The 19,309-nt window shown below is 43.8% G+C and overlaps 1 protein-coding gene across 1 annotated transcript in view; it reads right to left on the bottom strand.

Moving 5' to 3' along the window:
* Positions 1 to 19,309, bottom strand: part of LOC143767700 (uncharacterized) — a 29,834-nt gene that overhangs the window by 8,659 nt on the left and 1,866 nt on the right. The window contains exons 2-6 of the mRNA XM_077256207.1: positions 17,329 to 17,475; positions 17,020 to 17,199; positions 16,813 to 16,936; positions 16,632 to 16,729; positions 16,343 to 16,433 (exon numbers count right to left, since the gene is read on the bottom strand). Of these exons, the coding sequence (XP_077112322.1) occupies positions 16,343 to 16,433; positions 16,632 to 16,729; positions 16,813 to 16,936; positions 17,020 to 17,199; positions 17,329 to 17,406 (571 nt within the window). The 5' untranslated portion in view covers positions 17,407 to 17,475. The remainder of the gene's footprint in view (positions 1 to 16,342; positions 16,434 to 16,631; positions 16,730 to 16,812; positions 16,937 to 17,019; positions 17,200 to 17,328; positions 17,476 to 19,309) is intronic.

Raw genomic sequence — 19,309 nt, 5'->3', positions numbered from 1 at the left:
TGTGAATTTGCTTTTTGCTCCCTCTAGTGGTTACTAGTTTTTTGACTCTGGTTTTTCTGTCATTCCTTTTATCCGCACCTGGGTCGTTAGTTAGGGGTGTTGCTATATAAGCTCCCTAGACCTTCAGTTCAATGCCTGGCAACGTAGTTATCAGAGCTAGTCTGCTGTGCTCTTGTCTACTGATCCTGGTTCCAGTTATATCAGCTAAGTCTGCCTTTTGCTTTTTGCTATTTGTTTTGGTTTTGTATTTTTGTCCAGCTTGTTCCAAATCTATATCCTGACCTTTGCTGGAAGCTCTAGGGGGCTGGTGTTCTCCCCCCGGACCGTTAGACGGTTCGGGGGTTCTTGAATTTCCAGTGTGGATTTTGATGGGGTTTTTGTTGACCATATAAGTTACCTTTCTTTATTCTGCTATCAGTAAGCGGGCCTCTCTGTGCTAAACCTGGTTCATTTCTGTGTTTGTCATTTCCTCTTACCTCACCGTCATTATTTGTGGGGGGCTTCTATCCAGCTTTGGGGTCCCCTTCTCTGGAGGCAAGAAAGGTCTTTGTTTTCCTCTACTAGGGGTAGCTAGATTCTCCGGCTGGCGCGTGTCATCTAGAATCAACGTAGGAATGATCCCCGGCTACTTCTAGTGTTGGCGTTAGGAGTAGATATATGGTCAACCCAGTTACCACTGCCCTATGAGCTGGATTTTTGTATTCTACAGACTTCCACGTTCCTCTGAGACCCTCGCCATTGGGGTCATAACAGGCAACTGTGTGATGCCATCATGTCAATATGGACCAAAATCTCTGAGGAATGCTTCCAGCACCTTGTTGAATCTATGCCACGAAGAATTGAGGCAGTTCTGAAGGCAAAAGGGGGTCCAACCCGTTACTAGCATGGTGTACCTAATAAAGTGGCCGGTGAGTGTATATATACTTCATATAGATCTCACTTGCATATAAACTCATATATACTCACAGCTAATATATACATTATAATCAGTTGCTTAACTTGACCCCATGAGCCAGACCAGCTCAGACCAGACAGTTCCTTGATATTTCCAGACACCAAAACAGGAACCAACATCAGATGTCTTAGATGATGTCTAGATTTTTGCTGAATAATAGGGAAAAGACGACAGCTACTTATGAAGTGCTAAATCAGCTTGTTGTTATGCCTTAACAAGAATTGTTCATGTATTCAGGCAACCAATAACATAGCAGCTTAATTGTATGTTAATTAACTAACCACCCCTTTTCTATATGCACCTATAAAACCAGGTATGTGCAATAAACCGTCAGTATTGGTGGAATGTTATTCTGTCACCATGGTGTACAGTCTCATTCTTGATGAGCGCTCAAAATACTCAGTCTCATTGGGAACAGCTGCAGCACACACACAGGGATAGATTTATCCAAACCAAATTTTCATAACAGTCACTGTTGAAGGGAGAACCAAATTATCTCAAAAGGATAAAAAGAAAAGGTCCTAATCTCACAAATATACTGATAGATTAATTGCTGGTATATAAGTATGTAGAGTAATCTGCTGGATATTAATAGGTTGTATCTGTATCACCTGTTCTGACCATTTAACTTTTATACCAGATATAGTGAAACAGGTATAGAAGGTATACAGGATGCAGTAAGGGTATGTGCACACTTTGCGGACTGGTGTGCGGATTTTTCCGCACTGATTTTGATAAATCCGCAGGGCAAAAACACAGCGTTTTTCCTGCTGATTTATCGCGGATTTACATCGGTTTTTGTGCTGATTCCACCTGCGGTTTTACACCTGCAGATTTCTAATATGGAGGTGTAAAACCGCGGCGGAATCTGCACAAAGAATTGACATGCTGCGGATAATAAACCGCTGCATTTCTGCGCGTTTTTTTCCGCAGCATGTGCACAGCGGTTTTTATTTTCCATAGGTTAACATGGAACTGTACACCTCATGGAAAACTGCTGCGGATCCGCAGCGTCAAAAACGCTGCGGATCCGCAGTAAAAACCGCAACGTGTGCACATGGCCTAAAGGTCGGAGGCAGAGCAAGGGTTAACAGAGGGGTTTAATATAACAGCATTACTCCACACAGGGAGAGAATAAATGGATGGAAAGATAATAGAACTGCGTTTGATTAACTTAGGGGCAACAGGTGTATGATAGGATAGGGGAAAGTTCAAAGGTATCAAACTTATAGATCTGGCGTTGATGAGTAGCAGCCTCTGAGATGGTGGTGGCGTCCCAGCTGGTACGCTTGAAGAATCCGGCGGCGTCCTGGTCCGGAAGGGGTCCTTGGTCCCGCTGTCATCAATGGTCCTGGGAAGTAATGTTGCGGGTCCTGGGTCCAAGAGAAGATACGCTGGATAGGAGACAGTCCTTTCTTTTACACGCCGACACAGTGCTGGAGTAAGCGGGAGAGGGTATGTCAGGCAGCCTCACTCAGTTTGCGGCCTGGTCGTCTCATCTCGGAGTGCGCCTTCTGTGGTCTGGTCATAAGGAAGGGTCACTCACGCTGAGTGGTGTTACGGGAGTCAGTACTGTCAGCAATCTTGGGAAGCGTCTCCACCTGAAGTCTCCGGTAAGCTTCCGTAGGCCCCTTTGGCTTGGGCCTACTCTGCCCTGACTGTCCAGCACAGGAGGGCTCACACTCTGCCTCCGCACACTACAGTTCCCGCCACCACTGACCTCGTTCCCGTGCACTTTTTCCCTTTTATACTCTCCACGTCCCCGGTCTCAAGTTCAAAGGTCTGTCAGGAGAACTAAACTCTCCCCACTGCAACTCAGGTGGCAGAACCGGTGGTTCCGGAATCGTCCAGGACAAGGCACGTCAAGGCCGGCTCTCCTCCTGACAACAGCATTGACATTTAAACTATCTGCTCAAACATCAAATTATACAGTAACCACAGAATATTCCAGGACATAAAATAGGCAGCATAGGTAGTATACTCCCACATTCAGGGTAGATATTATTCAAGGAGTCACATGCACTGTAGTTAAAGATATAATGGATATACGTCAGATAATCAGATATCCATATATCGGTCAGTATCCAGATACAGGCACAAATGGAGACAGAGGGACAATGTTTCCTAAGTCTCAGCTAAATGTTCACTGATTTTATGAATAATATTAGAAATAATAGAGACAATGGTGCATATCTGACATAGCTCATACCAGTTGATTAAATATACATGATACTTATAGTTTCTTCAAAGTATAATACACCATAGCTCCCAGCTTCCAACATGTTTCCCCCCTCTATTTCAAGGAGTTCATCATGGAAAAGGGTTTCAAATTAGTTGGCAAAGCAATCAGACCATGGCTTTGGTTCCACTGGATGATAAAATATCAGTGTCACTTGGTAGTGTGGACATATTATAAATTACGCTCCATGCTGATGTAGGGGCATCTTTTGAGGTCCAGGCCCACTCCCCAACCATGACTTTATTATAATTATAAATCCCCCTTTTTTATGATAATCTTTAATAAGATTCTGTATATAGTAGGAGGGTTTTTTTTAGTTTAAATTGGTTTAATTTTTGGGAGCCCTGTCCGTCTCCTTCAGTGCTTTAGCACAATCTGGGCATTATGTGTTTGGTAATAAAATGGCAAATGTGCAATTTTCACTCTAAAATTTCTGAACAATGGCTGTGGAGTCAAAATATTCACTAACTTCTCTGGTATCTGCTCCTGCAACATCTGCTTTTGTCACAAGGAATGGCCTTATTCATTCTGTAGGCAGTGCTAGTGATGGAGGAGACGTCAGAGCCAGAAGCTCAGGGTGGTGTAGGCTCTGTCTAAAAACTAGGATTAGGGTGCTCGGAACTGGTAGTAGCATCCTGTCTGTCAGTATGGGTGTGTGCTCTGTCCAGCTGAAGTAACCTGCTCTCTACTTCAGCCAATTGTAAAGTACCACACCCTACTAAAACTCAAAGCATATTGCTGGAAGCTGTCAAGTACAGCCTTGTTCTCCTCTGGTTTAGTCCTCTGTGCTCAGCTCCCTGCTTGTGTATTTGTTTCCAGTTGTGACTCTGTCCCGTTAACTGACTACTCTTGTGCCTTCTGATTTTGTATTTTCTCTGACATCCTGGTTCTGACCCAGTTACCTTACTATTCTTCTTGTTATCTCACACCACCAAACGGCAAGTAATATGGAAGCAAAAGCCTAGGGGTCCCTGTGTAAGTCAGATCCATGTAACAAGGTTAAAGGGTGGTGAGCAAGACAATGCCTGGGATCTGGAAAACGGAGTAGATAGCGTCAAGCCTGTTAGTGTAGCCATCTTTTGAGCTGCCAGGTGACCATGAACAATGCCCCCAATACATTGTCTGTAAACTATTCCAGCAAAATCTGCATTCATATGGCTGTATAGCGCTCCTTCCCTTCTTAACCCTGCCATGTGCCCAGACAGTAGTGTACAACCGTATGTAGGGTTTTGTCGGATTCAAGAGAAGTTGGAAAATAATCTCTAAGTTTTATTTGATTCCTATTATCTTTTGTGAAGAATTCCAAAGTTAAATAAAGAGACACACGTCAGATATGAAAAATGGGGCCTGATTAGGAACACAAAACTGGTTGTGGGAAGTGGTTAAATCAGAGTATTTTGGGCAGTAGCTACTGTAGTCAAAACTGACTACAGACAATAACTTCTAATGATCAAACTCAACAGTCTTTATCTAATATATAAAGCTGACTGTCTGTGTGTATGTGTGTATGTCCTGGATTGGCATCTGCACCATTCGCAGCTACAGCCACAACATTTTGCACAGTCACATGTCTGGACGCCGAGAGCGTCATAGGCTATGTTGTGAGGCAAAATATTAACCCTGCGCGTTCCAATTCACCAAACAATTTTACCCCTACCTACATAATGGGGAAAAAGTGAAAGGAAAAGTGTTGGAGGCAAATTGACAGCCAGGAGGAGATGGCATACAGGTATATACTATATACAGGGGAGATGATATACAGCTATATATTATATACAGGAGGAGATGACATACAGGTATATACTATATACAGGGGAGATGATATACACGTATATACTATATACAAGAGGAGATGACATGCAGCTATATATTATATACAGGAGGAGATGACATACAGGTATATACTATATACAGGGGAGATGACTTACAGGTATATCTAATATATAAAGCTGAATGTGTGTGTGTGTGTGTGTGTATGTGTGTATGTCTGGGATTGGCATCTGCACCGTCGCAGCTACAGCCACAAAATTTAGCACAATCACACGTCTGGACCCTGAGAGCATCATAGGCTATGTTGTGAGGCAAAATTTTAACCCCGCGCATTTCAATTCAACAAACAATTTTGCCCCTATCTTCATAATGGGGAAAAAGTGAAAGAAAAAGTGTTGGAGGCAAATTGACAGCTGCCAGATGTGAACAAGGGGGACTTAAAGAATGAGAGCAGTGGCGCCAAAGAGTATATACCGTCCAATTGCTAAGATGGGGCCCTGACATGGGATACTCACCACACACGGGGATATGAACACACACACAAAATGCGCCACACACTACCACGTGCTTGAACACATATCACCCTCAGCACACATTTCACCACACATACACCAACCTCGCCACATAAAAGTCGAAACACAAAAGTCACCGCTCAAAACTCTCCACGCGCAAAACTCGCCACATGCAAAACTAGGCTCATGCAAAACTCGCCACAAGTGCAAAACTCACCTCATGGAAAACTCGTCACACGCAAAACTTGCACACGCGAAATAATTGCCACATGCACAAAAGTTGCAACACATGCAAAAGTTGCCTCACACAAAACTTGCACATACTCAAAACGCACCACACATAAAACTCGCCATGCACAAAACTCGCCATGCGCAAAACTTGCTGCACACAACTTGCTACACTAACCTGTCACATGCAACTCGACACACAAAAAGTCGCTACATGCATGTCGCCACACGCAACTCAACACACACAACTTGACACATGAAACTCACCCTAAAACACACACAAGTCTGGTATTATCCTTCAAAAATAAAAATCTGGTTAATAAGCAGACAAACTACAAGAGCAACAACTGTACCATATAGGAAATACGGCAGCTGTCAGTCACATGACCTGTCTATTATGTGTATGTGTGAGCTAATATATACTGCCAGGGGGGAGGGCTTCCTGTTGGCTGGGGATTTATCAGGCGGCCAATTTAGCTTACAAATAATGAGGTAAAAATACTGAGCAAATAACGTGTAAACGAGGTCTAATACAGGAGGAGATGACACACAGATATATACTATATACAGGAGATGACACACGGGTATATACTATATACAGGGGAGATGACACACACATATATACTATATACAGGAGATGACACACAGGTATATACTATATACAGGAGGAGATGACACACAGGTATATACTATATACAGGAGGAGATGACACACTGGTATATACTATATACAGGGGAGATGGCACACAGTTATATACTATATACAGGAGGAGATGACACACTGGTATATACTATATACAGGGGAGATGGCATACAGGTACATACTATATACAGGGGAGATGACACACAGGTATATACTATATACAAGGGAGATGACACACAGGTACACACTATATACAGGAGGAGATGACATACAGGTACATACTATATACAGGGGAGATGACACAGATATATACTATATACAGGAGAAGATGACACACAGGTATATACTATATACAGGAGGAGATGACACACAGGTATATGCTATATACAGGGGAGATGACACACGTATATACTATATACAGGAGATGACACACAGATATATACTATATAAAAGAGATGACACATAGGTATATAGAGGAGGAGATGACATACAGCAGGTATATATTATATACAGTGGATATGACATACAGGTATATAAACTATATACAGGAGATGACATACAGGTATATACTATATATAGGAGGAGATGACATACAGGTATATAGTATATACAGAAGAGATGACATACAGGTATATACTATATACAGGAGGAGATGACACATAGGTATATACAATATACAGGAGATGACAAACAGCAGGTATATACTATTTACAGGGGAGATGACATACAGGTATATACTATATACAGGAGATGACATACAGGTGTATACTATATATAAGGGAGATGACAAACATGTATATACTGAGGGGAAAATGAGAGGTGTGAGGTGAAAATGAGGGGTGGGAGGTGCAAATGAAAATGTGTGAGTGCAAAATAAGAGGAGTGAGGGAAAATAGTGGAGTGATCGGAAAATGACAGATGTGAGGTCGAAATGACAAGTGTTAGGGGGAATGAGAGGAGTGAGGGGGGAATGAGAGGAGTGAGGGGGAAAATGAGAGAAGTGAGGTGCTATAACTAACCACAGATATTTACTATGCCCAGGCAACGCCGGGCTGTTCAGCTAGTCAGTAATAAATGAGTAAGTAGTGGTGAAACCTCTCTGGGGTAATTAGAGTATGGGGCTCAGTGGCTTTTGGCAATCTAAACTATCGTAAGGGCCAATATTGTCTGACAGATGAGTTTTAAAGATAACATTTTGTAATAGTGCAGAGCTGAGGTGTCTTAAGTTTAGATCTCGGTCATTTTGCAGAATAAATGGAGACTTTTTATTAAAGATACCTGGTAGTTGTAGACTCAGATAGGTGAGGCAAGCCGATCACACCACAATCAAACCATCATACAGAATGAACCTGTTAAAACAGACATTATATATATATATATATATATATATATACACAGTACAGACCAAAAGTTTGGACTCACCTTCTCATTTAAAGATTTTTCTGTATTTCATGACTATGAAAATTGTACATTCACACTGAAGGCATCAAAACTATAAATTAACACATGTGGAATTATATACTTAACAAAAAAGTGTGAAATAACTGAAATTATGTCTTATATTCTAGGTTCTTCAAAGTAGCCACCTTTTGCTTTGATGACTGCTTTGCACACTCTTGGCATTCTCTTGATGAGCTTCAAGAGGTAGTCACCAGGAATGGTCTTCCAACAATCTTGAAGGAGTTCCCAGAGATGCTTAGCACTTGTTGGCCCTTTTGCCTTCACTCTGCGGTCCAGCTCACCCCAAACCATCTCGATTGGGTTCAGGTCTGGTGACTGTGGAGGTCAGGTCATCTGGCGTAGCACCCCATCACTCTCCTTCTTGGTCAAATAGTCCTTAAACAGTCTGGAGGAGTGTTTGGGGTCATTGTCCTGTTGAAAAATAAATGATGGTCCAACTAAACGCAAACCGGATGGAATAGCATGCCGATGCAAGATACTGTGTTAGCCATGCTGGTTCAGTATGCTTTCAATTTTGAATAAATCCCCAGCAGTGTCACCAGCAAAGCACCCCCACACCATCACACCTCCTCCTCCATGTTTCACGGTGGGAACCAGGTATGTAGAGTCCATCCATTCACCTTTTCTGTGTCGCACAAAGACACGATGGTTGGAACCAAAGTTCTCAAATTTGGACTCATCAGACCAAAGCATAGATTTCCACTGGTCTAATGTCCATTCCTTGTGTTCTTTAGCCCAAACAAGTCTCTTCTGCTTGTTGCCTGTCCTTAGCAGTGGTTTCCTAGCAGCTATTTTACCATGAAGGCCTGCCGCACAAAGTCTCCTCTTAACAGTTGTAGAGATGTGCCTGCTGCTAGAACTCTGTGTGGCATTGACCTGGTCTCTAATCTGAGCTGCTGTTAACCTGCAATTTCTGAGGCTGGTGACTCGGATAAACTTATCCTCAGAAGCAGAGGTGACTCTTGGTCTTCCTTTCCTGGGGCGGTCCTCATGTGAGCCAGTTTCTTTGTAGCGCTTGATGGTTTTTGCAACTGCACTTGGGGACACTTTCAAAGTTTGCCCAATTTTTCGCCCTGACTGACCTTCATTTCTTAAAGTAATGATGGCCACTCGTTTTTCTTTACTTAGCAGATTTTTTCGTGCCATAATACAAATTCTAACAGTCTATTCAGTAGAACTATCAGCTGTGTATCCACCAGACTTCTACACAACACAACTGATGGTCCCAACCCCATTTATAAGGCAAGAAATCCCACTTATTGAACCTGACAGGGCACACCTGTGAATCGAAGACCATTCCCGGTGACTACCTTTTGAAGCTCATCAAGAGAATGCCAAGAGTGTGGAAAGCAGTCATCAAAGCAAAGGTGGCTACTTTGAAAAACCTAGAATATGAGACATAATTTCAGATGTTTCACACTTTTTTGTCAAGTATATAATTTCTTTCACATGTGTTAGTTCACAGTGTTGATGCCTTCAGTGTGAATATACAATTTTCATAGTCATGAAAATACAGAAAAATCTTTAAATGAGAAGGTATGTCCAAACTTTTGGTCTGTACTATATATATATATATATATATATATATATATATATATATATATATATATATATATATATATATATATATATATATATATATACGTATATGTATATATATACACACTAGTTGGTGGACCGATTATAACGCATCGGGTATTCTAGAATATGCATGTCCACGTAGTATATTGCACAGCCCACGTAGTATACTGCCCGGCCACGTAGTATATTGCCCAGCCACGTAGTAAATTGCCCAGCCACGTAGTATATTGTCCAGTTATGTAGTATATTGCCCAGTGACGTAGTATATTGCCCAGCCACGTAGTATATTGCCAGTTGCGCAGTATATTGCCCAGTGATGTAGTATACAGCACAGAGCCACGTAGTATATTGCCCAGCCACGTAGTATATTGCCCAGTGACGTAGTATACAGCACAGAGCCACGTAGTATATTGCACAGTGACGTAGTATACAGCACAGAGCCAAGTAGTATATTGCACAGCGACGTAGTATAGAGCACAGAGCCATGTAGTATATTGCCCAGCCACGTAGTAAATTGCCCAGCCACGTAGTATATTGCCCAGTTATGTAGTATATTGCTCAGTGACGTAGTATATTGCCCAGCCACGTAGTATATTGCCAGTTGCGCAGTATATTGCCCAGTGATGTAGTATACAGCACAGAGCCACGTAGTATATTGCACAGCGACGTAGTATATAGCACAGAGCCACGTAGTATATTGCCCAGCCACGTAGTATATTGCCCAGTTACGTAGTATATTGCCCAGTGACGTAGTATACAGCACAGAGCCACGTAGTATATTGCACAGTGACGTAGTATACAGCACAGAGCCACGTAGTATATTGCACAGCGACGTAGTATACAGCACAGAGCCACGTAGTATATTGCACAGCGACGTAGTATACAGCACAGAGCCACGTAGTATATTGCCCAGCCACGTAGTATATTGGCCAGTCAAGTAGTATATTGCCCAGCTACGTAGTATATCACCCAGCCACGTATGTCACAGGTTAAAAAATAAAAAATAAACATATACCCACCTTCCGAGGGTACCCTTGTAGTTCTGTCGCCTGTGTTTGGTGCAGGCGGCAGCTTCCGGTCCCAGGGTGTGATGACGTCGCGGTCACATGACCGTGACGTCATGGCAGGTCCTTCTCGCGCAGGACATGTGATGACGTCGCGGTCACATGACCGTGACGTCATGGAAGGTCCTTCTCGCATACCATCCTTGCCACCGGAACGTGCCGCTTGCATGGAGGGGTCACCAGAGCGTCGCGAGGAGCGGGAAAGGCGGCAGAAGGTGAGTATATAATGATTTTTTATTTTTTTTTATTATTTATTATTTTTAACATTAGATGTTTTTACTATTGACGCTGCATAGGCAGCATCAATAGTAAAAACTTGGTGACACAGGGTTAATAGCGGCGGTAACGGGGTGAGTTACCCGCGGCATAACGCGGTCCGTTACCGCTGGCATTAAACCTGTGTGAGCGGTGACTGCAGGGAGTATGGAGCGGGCGACGGGCACTGACTGCAGGGGAGTAGGGAGGGACTAATCGGACTGTGGCAGTCGCTGATTGGTCGCGGCAGCCATGACAGGCAGCTGGCGAGACCAATCAGCGACTTGGATTCCATGACAGACAGAGGCCGCGACCAATGAATATCCGTGCCAGACAGACGGAAGTACGCCTTAGACAATTATATAGTATATATATATATATATATATATATATATATATATATATATATATATATATATATATATATATATATATATATATATATATATATATACATACACAGTATGTGTCTCTTACCTAGGGCCCCATCCTGGAATTTATATCCCCCAAACTGGTATATGTTCCATGTCCTGCCGCTGTTCTTTAATTAATCTTTTTTATGTAGATTCTGGTGCGGCTGGGAATTTTGTTCAACTTGAGCTGGTCGAGAGGCTTGGGATTCCTGTCAGATCCTTGGAGGTTCCTAGGCAAATAGCTTCTGTCGACGGTCAGCCTTCGCGGGAGGTCGTTTCTTCTGTCACAGAGGAGATTGAGATTCAAATTGGAGCTTTACATCGAGAAAAGTTGGCATTTTATGTTTTACCGTCTTTATCCCATGCATTTCTTTTAGGACTCCCCATGCTAAGAAACCATGAACCTACTCTGAATTGGCGTACTAGGGATGTCCTGGGAACAGTTTTGTCAAAACAGATGCCTGCTTCCCATCAAGCCTGCTAGTCTCTCTCCCTCGGCTCCGGAACTAGCGAATCTACCTGCAGCTTATCACTCTTTTTCGGACGTTTTCAACAAAAAGGAAGCAGAGGTCTTACCTCCGCATCGCCCTTACGACTGTCTGATAGATCTTGTATCCGGCTCTACTCCTCCTAGAGGTCGTATTTATCCTCTGTCACCCTCCGAGACTCAAGCCATGTCTGAATACGTTCAAGAGAATCTGGCCAGAGGCTTTATACGTTAATGCTCCTCACCTGCAGGCGCTGTTTTTTTCTTCATCAAGAAGAAGGACGGTTCCCTTCGTCCCTGCATTGATTACCGTGGCCTCAATAACATCACCATTAAAAACAAGTATCCACTTCCTCTCATCCCAGAACTTTTTGATCGTCTGCGTGGAGCACGAATCTTCACTAAACTGGATCTCAGTGGAGCTTACAACTTGATCCGAATTCGTTCGGGAGATGAATGGAAGACTGCGTTTAACACCAGAAACGGTCATTATGAGTATTTGGTGATGCCTTTCAGCTTATGTAATGCTCCTGCAGTTTTTCAAGAGTTGGTGAATGATGTTTTTCGGGACCTACTTTACACCTGTGTAGTGGTGTACTTGGACGACATCCTTGTGTTTTCACCGGATCTGCTTTCTCATAGGAGACATGTGCGGCAAGTTCTTCTCCGTCTGAGGGAGAATCGTCTGTATGCTAAACTTGAGAAGTGTGCCTTCGAACAGTCGTCCCTGCTGTTCCTGGGCTTCATCATCTCTGATTCTGGTCTGTGTATGGATCCGGCTAAAGTTTCTGCCGTACTCAACTGGCCACGTCCGCTTGGGGTTAAGGCGATTCAGCGCTTTCTAGGATTCGCGAATTACTATCGGCAATTTATTACTCATTTCTCCTCCTTGTCGGCTTCCATCTCCTCTTTGATAAAGAAGGGTGCCAATCCTAGTCTTTGGCCAGCAGAGGCTGTAAAAGCTTTCCACTTCCTCAAAGAAGCATTCGCCTCCGCTCCTTTACTCCATCGCCCTGAAGCTAATAAACCCTTCTTCCTAGAGGTTGATGCCTCTGCTGTCGGTGCCGGAGCTGTGCTTTCTCAGTAGTCTTCTACTGGTCGTCTTGTGCCCTGTGGTTTCTTCTCCAAGAGTTTCTCTTCTTCTGAAAGAAATTACTCCATTGGCGACAGAGAACTTTTGGCCATTAAATTGGCCTTAGAGGAGTGGAGATATCTGTTGGAGGGAGCCTTACATCCCTTTGTCATCTTTACGGATCATAAGAATTTGGCATACATCCGTTCAGCGCACCGACTGAATCCACGACAGGCCAGGTGGGCCTTGTTCTTTGCCCGATTTGACTTTGAACTTCACTTCCTGCCTGGAGAAAAGAACTTCAAAGCTGACGCTCTATCCAGGTCCTTCTTGTCGGTGGACACTGAGGAGGAATCCTCGCACATCATTGACCCCGCTAGAATCATCACACTTGCTCCAGTATCTATGACCTCTTTACCTCCGGGTAAGACTTTCGTTTCTGAGAGGAACAGGAGACGTGTGTTACTCTGGGGTCATGCTTCCAAGCTAGCGGGACATGTCGGTTTCAAGAAAACCCTTGATCTAATATCTCGTTACTACTGGTGGCCGTCTCTTTTGAAGGATGTCCAAGCTTTTGTGGTCTCTTGTCCTTCCTGTGCCAAGAACAAAGTACCCAGGCGGCTTCCCTCCGGGCTTCTTCTTCCTCTTCCAGTGCCTACTGCTCCGTGGCAACATATTGCAATGGATTTCTTAACTGATCTGCCTCGTTCCTGTGGTTGTACCGTCATCCTCGTGGTTGTGGACCGTTTTTCTAAAATGCCACATTTCATTGCTCTTCCTGGTCAGCCTTCGGCTCCTGAACTGGCGAAGATTTTTGTTCAACATATTTTTCGCATTCATGGTCTTCCACAGCACATTGTTTCTGACCCGGGGAGTTCAGTTCACGGCTCGTTTCTGGAGATCTCTCTGTAAGTCACTGAACATTTCGCTTGATTTTTCTTCGGCCTATCATCCACAGTCGAACGGCCAAGTGGAGCGTACCAATCAGATCCTGGTTACTTATCTCCGGCATTTCTCCAACGCTCATCAAAATGATTGGTCAGACTTACTACCATGGGCTGAGTTTTCTTATAATAACCACACCAGCGAAGCTTCTACCAAATCTCCATTTTTTGTCGTCTATGGACAACACCCTGGTCTTCCTCTACCAGTTCCTCCTGTCTCTACTGTGCCGGCGGCAGATCTTCTGTCTAGAGAATTCTCCAGGGTTTGGCAGGAGACCAAGTCTGCTCTCGAACTAGCTCAGCATAGGATGAAGAGGCATGCAGATAAAAGGCGTCTCGATTCTCCTGTGTTTCATCCTGGGGATAAGGTCTGGCTTTCTTCTACATTTATTCGCCTTAAAATCCCTTCACATAAACTGGGTCCCAGTTATATTGGTCCTTTTGAGGTTTTGGCACGTATTAACAACGTTTCTTACAAACTTAAGTTACCTGCCTCTCTTCGTATCCCTAATTCCTTTCATGTATCTCTCCTTAAGCCTGTAGTTTTTAATCAGTTTCACACCTCGACTCTTTCTTCACCTTCACCTGTTTCCGCAGACAATGTTTTTGAGGTTAAGGACATTTTGGCCATGAAAAAAATTAGAGGTAGAGCTTTGTTTTTGGTCGACTGGAAGGGTTTCCGTCCTGAGGAGAGATCCTGGGAGCCTCGGGAGAATATTCAGGCTCCTCGAATTTTAGCTAAGTTTCTTTCTAGCCTAAAGAGGAAGGAGGGATGTAAAGACGGGGGTACTATCATACCGCTGCTGCCGCCTTCCCAGTCAGCGTCTCTCCCTCCGCGCTCGCTCCCAGCCTCTGCTTCTCGTGCGCGCGCATACCAGGTTCAGTGCTGCGCGTGTGCACTTCTGATCTTCTGTCGCTCCTCCTCTACGTCTCCTCTATGGTCCTGGAGGACTAGTACCCGGAAGTCGGTCCTCCTTATTGTCCTCTCTATGGTTCTGGAGGTCTGTTACCTGGAAGTGCTACACTGCCTTTAGGTATTTAAACTGCTTCCTGCCGTCCCTCTGTGCCTGGTTATCATTTGTTCCTTCAGGTGTTCCTGGCCGCTCTTAGTCTCTGTGAAGTTCGTTTTTACCTCTGACTTTGGGTTTATCCTGTCTTTCCTGTATCCTGCTAGCCTCTGCATTTCCTCAGTTCCTCCGCCAGTCCCTGTACTGCTGCGTTTTACCCATCAGTCCTGTTTTACCCATCAGTCCTGTTTTACCCATCAGTCCTGTTTCTCTGCAGTAGTCACCTATCCTGTGGACCTACTATCTCCGCCTCTTCTTGGTCCTCTCCCGTCCTGGTCCTCCAGCTTCCATGGCGATAGTCCCTCACGGGCCTGCCCCTAACGCTCCCTGTATAGGGGGCGGTCTATCTGGTCAGCTCGTCCGTGAGGGGTTCGTCGTCGCGGTCTAGAGGGTCCACTCTCCGTTTTCCCTCTTTGAATCGTCACTCTTAAATTGGACTGCACTCGGGTGACATCTGAGTGCAGCCTGATTCTTACAGCATAACAGTCCCCAAAGATGGTATGAATATCCAAATGGCCTTTCGCAAAAAAAAAAGATTCCCCACCCCTGATGTAGTATAATGCACAGCCCATGGTTATACATGTAATATAAAGCACAGTCCATAGTCATCCATGTAGTATAATGCACGTACCATAGTCATCCATGTACTATAATGCACAGCCCATGGTCATACACGTAGTATAATGCACAGCCCATAGTCATACATGTAATATAAAGCACAGTCCATAGTCATCCATGTAGTATAATGCACAGCTCATGATCATGCATGTAGTATAATGCACAGCCCATAGTCATAAATGTAATATAATGCGCAGCCGATAGTCATCCATGTACTATAATGCACAGCCCATGGTTATACATGTAATATAAAGCACAGCCCATAATCATCAATGTAGTATAATGCACATCCCATAGTCATATATGTAGTAGTCGTACATGTAGTAGTATGACCACTGTGTACTCACTAATGAAAAAAAAAAAACTAAATACTCACCTTCCCTGCACTTCACTGCCACGCAGTGTCCAGTTCTGAAGCTGGCAGCTGACTTCAGTGTGCGAGCGATGAGAGTGCATGACGTCACTTATGTGCACCCCCGGTCACGTGCACACCGATGTCAGCTGTTGGCCTTTGATTGTCCTGCAGCGTGTATTGCGGAGCGCGGACCTGATGTGTCTGTGCATTAGAGGCTGGCATTTGTCGGGCCTTGTTGCAGCCACCAGTGCTGCAACCGCAGTTGTTACACCCCTGGGGAGAATGTAGATTTATCTAATAAGATGGGATCTAGGAAGCCAACAGCATCATTATCGTCAGCTTTCTCTTACAGGCCCATCATAATATTTTTCTTCAAGTGATTTTCTAACTTGTCAGCACATTCTACACACGCTGTCATTTGGCTTTGTAGTTTACAGATCTGGGCAGGTAAGGGTTAATGTTTTCTAATTTTAACCTGGAGGATTGTAATTTCTATAGGAAAGGGCTTTCAATGCCCAAAGCCATGTGCACATTTTGGGTGGAGGAGAATGTTGTGCTCAAGAGGCAAAATGGTGATCACACGATTGTGATACGGCCGCACTACACCACCGATAAAGCAGCCACAGCCGGTGACTGAGAAGAATCTGTGACTTCTCCGCATTTAGTGGTCACTACTCACCTGGGTAGTCATATGTAGGAATCTCCTCTTTACACCGCTCATCACTCCTCACATATGTCTCTGTAGTATTAATATGGGTCAGATCTTCACCCTGAAACAAATATCGTAAAAGTCACAGACAGATGGAGAAGTCACATCTATGATCAGCTCTAATCCTGCCATCTCCACCGTTCTCATTACACAAGTATAAAACACATAATACTGGTGGATAAAACAAGACTGAGCACAAGACCTTCACAGCCATCTACACATCATAGGGGAGATCTCATGACACCTTCTCTCCATCTACCTGATGATCCTGAAGAACATTGGGATCTTCTTGTTTACAGTCCTGTGGAAGAAGAGGACGGGGACATCTCTCTGGTGTTGTCCTCTTACTGGATAGATCTGGAGGAAACACATACATGGACATAATTAATTCTTTACATACAGATAATTATAGGCCGTGTGTATTTAGTCCTGTCTATTACCTGGTGATGTGAGGGGCTGGGGAACCTCCATCATGACGTCCTTGTACAGATCTTTGTGTCCTTTTAAATACTCCCACTCCTCCATGGAGAAATAGATAGCGACATCCTGACACCTTATAGGAACCTGACACATACAATGATACCGTCATCCCCCCGATGCCTTCATAGCTTTACTACATAATGTCCCAGCATTCCCAGCAGTGTCACCTCTCCAGTCAGCAGCTCAATCATCTTGTAGGTGAGTTCTAGGATCTTCTGGTCATTGATGTCCTCATGTACCAGGAGGTGAGATGGATGCCCCATGATTGGGCTCAGGGGTCTCCCCCATCCCTCAGACACAGGGTCCTGACAGCGCTCACTAGAGGTCTTCTTCACTACTGTGTAATCCTGGTTATGGAGAGACACATTAATAAATCTCACTACAGACATTTCCAGAGTCCTCACCTCTCCAGTTCTGTCCATCTGTTATTCCCATAGATAAGAATGATGTAATGTGACGTCATCAGAATCTCTCACCTCTCCAGTAAGCCGGAAGAGGATCTCTAAGGTGAGGTGTAATATCCTCTCCGCCATCTTGTCTCTGTCCATATCCATCTTTGATGGGTAAATCAAGAAAATTATTTTCTATAGATCTTCACTGAGAGGATCCGATATTGTAGAGACCTGAATGAGAAGAAGATGAGCCAATATAACACCATAAAAATCCTGGAGATTTATTATTTTACAGTAATTAGTTTTCTTCTTTAAATCTATATATAAAGCAGAAAATCTGCGTATGGTAGCCCGTGGAATTTCTTAGTCACATTTTTCACCTGGTTTTAGGGAAATTTTGTACGGCCCGCCTTTAACACCAGACTAAAAATACTGCGAACATCAAAACTCAAAATATTCCTCCTTCATGAGATTTGGCCCTCAGAATTAAGACAGTATAGAAATAAAGGAGAAAATAGGTGTCTGTGTAATGAATGCAAAACAACAGTTGTTTCCCAAAAGTCCTAAAGGGGCAGCAACCATATACTTGCTAAGGTTGGGCAACTTGATAAGTCACTCTACAGTCTGTAATTATAGCAATGGATGTAGCAGAAGTAACTGTGACCTCATTTATGAAAATTGCCTCACAGTAAGAACGTTCTGGTTACCTATAGCAACCAGAGTGCAGCTTTCAGCATTAAAGCTACTGAGGTAAAGTGAAAGCTGAGCTCTGATTGGTTGCTATGGACAACTAGAACAGTCTGACTGTGAGGCAGTCACACATTTTCTGCTATATATATATATATCACCTATTAGATCTCTATCAGCATGAGATGATTACTAAGGGTCATAATACTAAGAACTGTTTTAAAATGCCGCCTAAAAAACAACCTTCTATTGGGCAAATTAATCCAAAAGCTAAGAAACCAAAACTGTCAAACTGCTGAGACAAGTGAACAATGTGAGTCCTGGCTTGTAAAGAAATAGATGAGACAGGCTGAATCAAGGGATGCAGAAACATCTGAACAAAAGGATGAATGTTGTCAAAATGATGGAGGCAGGATGACCTGAGTTTGGAAGCGTTTCACTACGACCCAATTCAGGACACATCTGACAGTCATAATAGGTAAAATGGATGTAATATGAGAACATTGTCAAGCAAAAAACTGTAAATCGTCTGATATGTGGTGGTCAACTGGTAATGTCAGTTTGTCACCTTTAACTCTACCTCCTAAACCACTTTTTTCATACATGTTGGGAACAACTCTGAGTCTAAGCATTTACTGCAAATTATTAGGAAACACAATTCATCTTTCCAGATGAGATCCTTTGGTACGACAGCTGGACTCAAGGAAGCAGGATTTATGCCGAGGTTTAAAGACAAGTGACAAATATATCACAAAAAAGGTTTGATGCTTCCAGTAGCAAATCAAGACCCAACATTTTTACAAATTTACTGTTTGGGGGATGAACAGATAAAGGCTGATCGGCGTTGTGAAGTTATTCCTGAGACAAAAAAGACATTGTTTGGAATTTGCATAGATTTTTCCATCAACACAATTACCGTATATACTCGAGAGTAAGCCGAGATTTTCAGCCCCAAAAAATGGGCTGAAAGTGCCCTTCTCGGCTTATACTCGAGTCATGGTCGGCGGGTGAGTTGGAGCGATGACGGTCACATACTCACCTGCTCCTGGTGCTGTCCCTGCACGTCCCACGGTCTCCTGCAGCTTCTTCCCTTGTGCAGCAGTCACGTGGTACCGCTAATTAAAGTAATGAATATGGACTCCACTCCCATAGGGGTGGAGCTGCATATCCATAACTGTAATGAGCGGTACCAGTGACCGCTGAACAGAGGAAGAAGCTGCCGGCGCCGGAGATCATCTCTCCGGGAGAAGCTGCCAGCGTCCGCGCCGGGAGCCGGTGAGTATTTCATATTCACCTTTCCCTGTTCCACCGCCGCTCCATCTTCCGCGTCCTCTGCAGTGACTGTTCAGGTCAGAGGGTGCGATGATGTATTAGTGTG

This window comes from Ranitomeya variabilis, chromosome 4, assembly GCF_051348905.1.
Source record: "Ranitomeya variabilis isolate aRanVar5 chromosome 4, aRanVar5.hap1, whole genome shotgun sequence".
Lineage (NCBI taxonomy): Eukaryota > Metazoa > Chordata > Amphibia > Anura > Dendrobatidae > Ranitomeya > Ranitomeya variabilis.
This window is presented reverse-complemented; position numbering and strand designations above follow the sequence as displayed.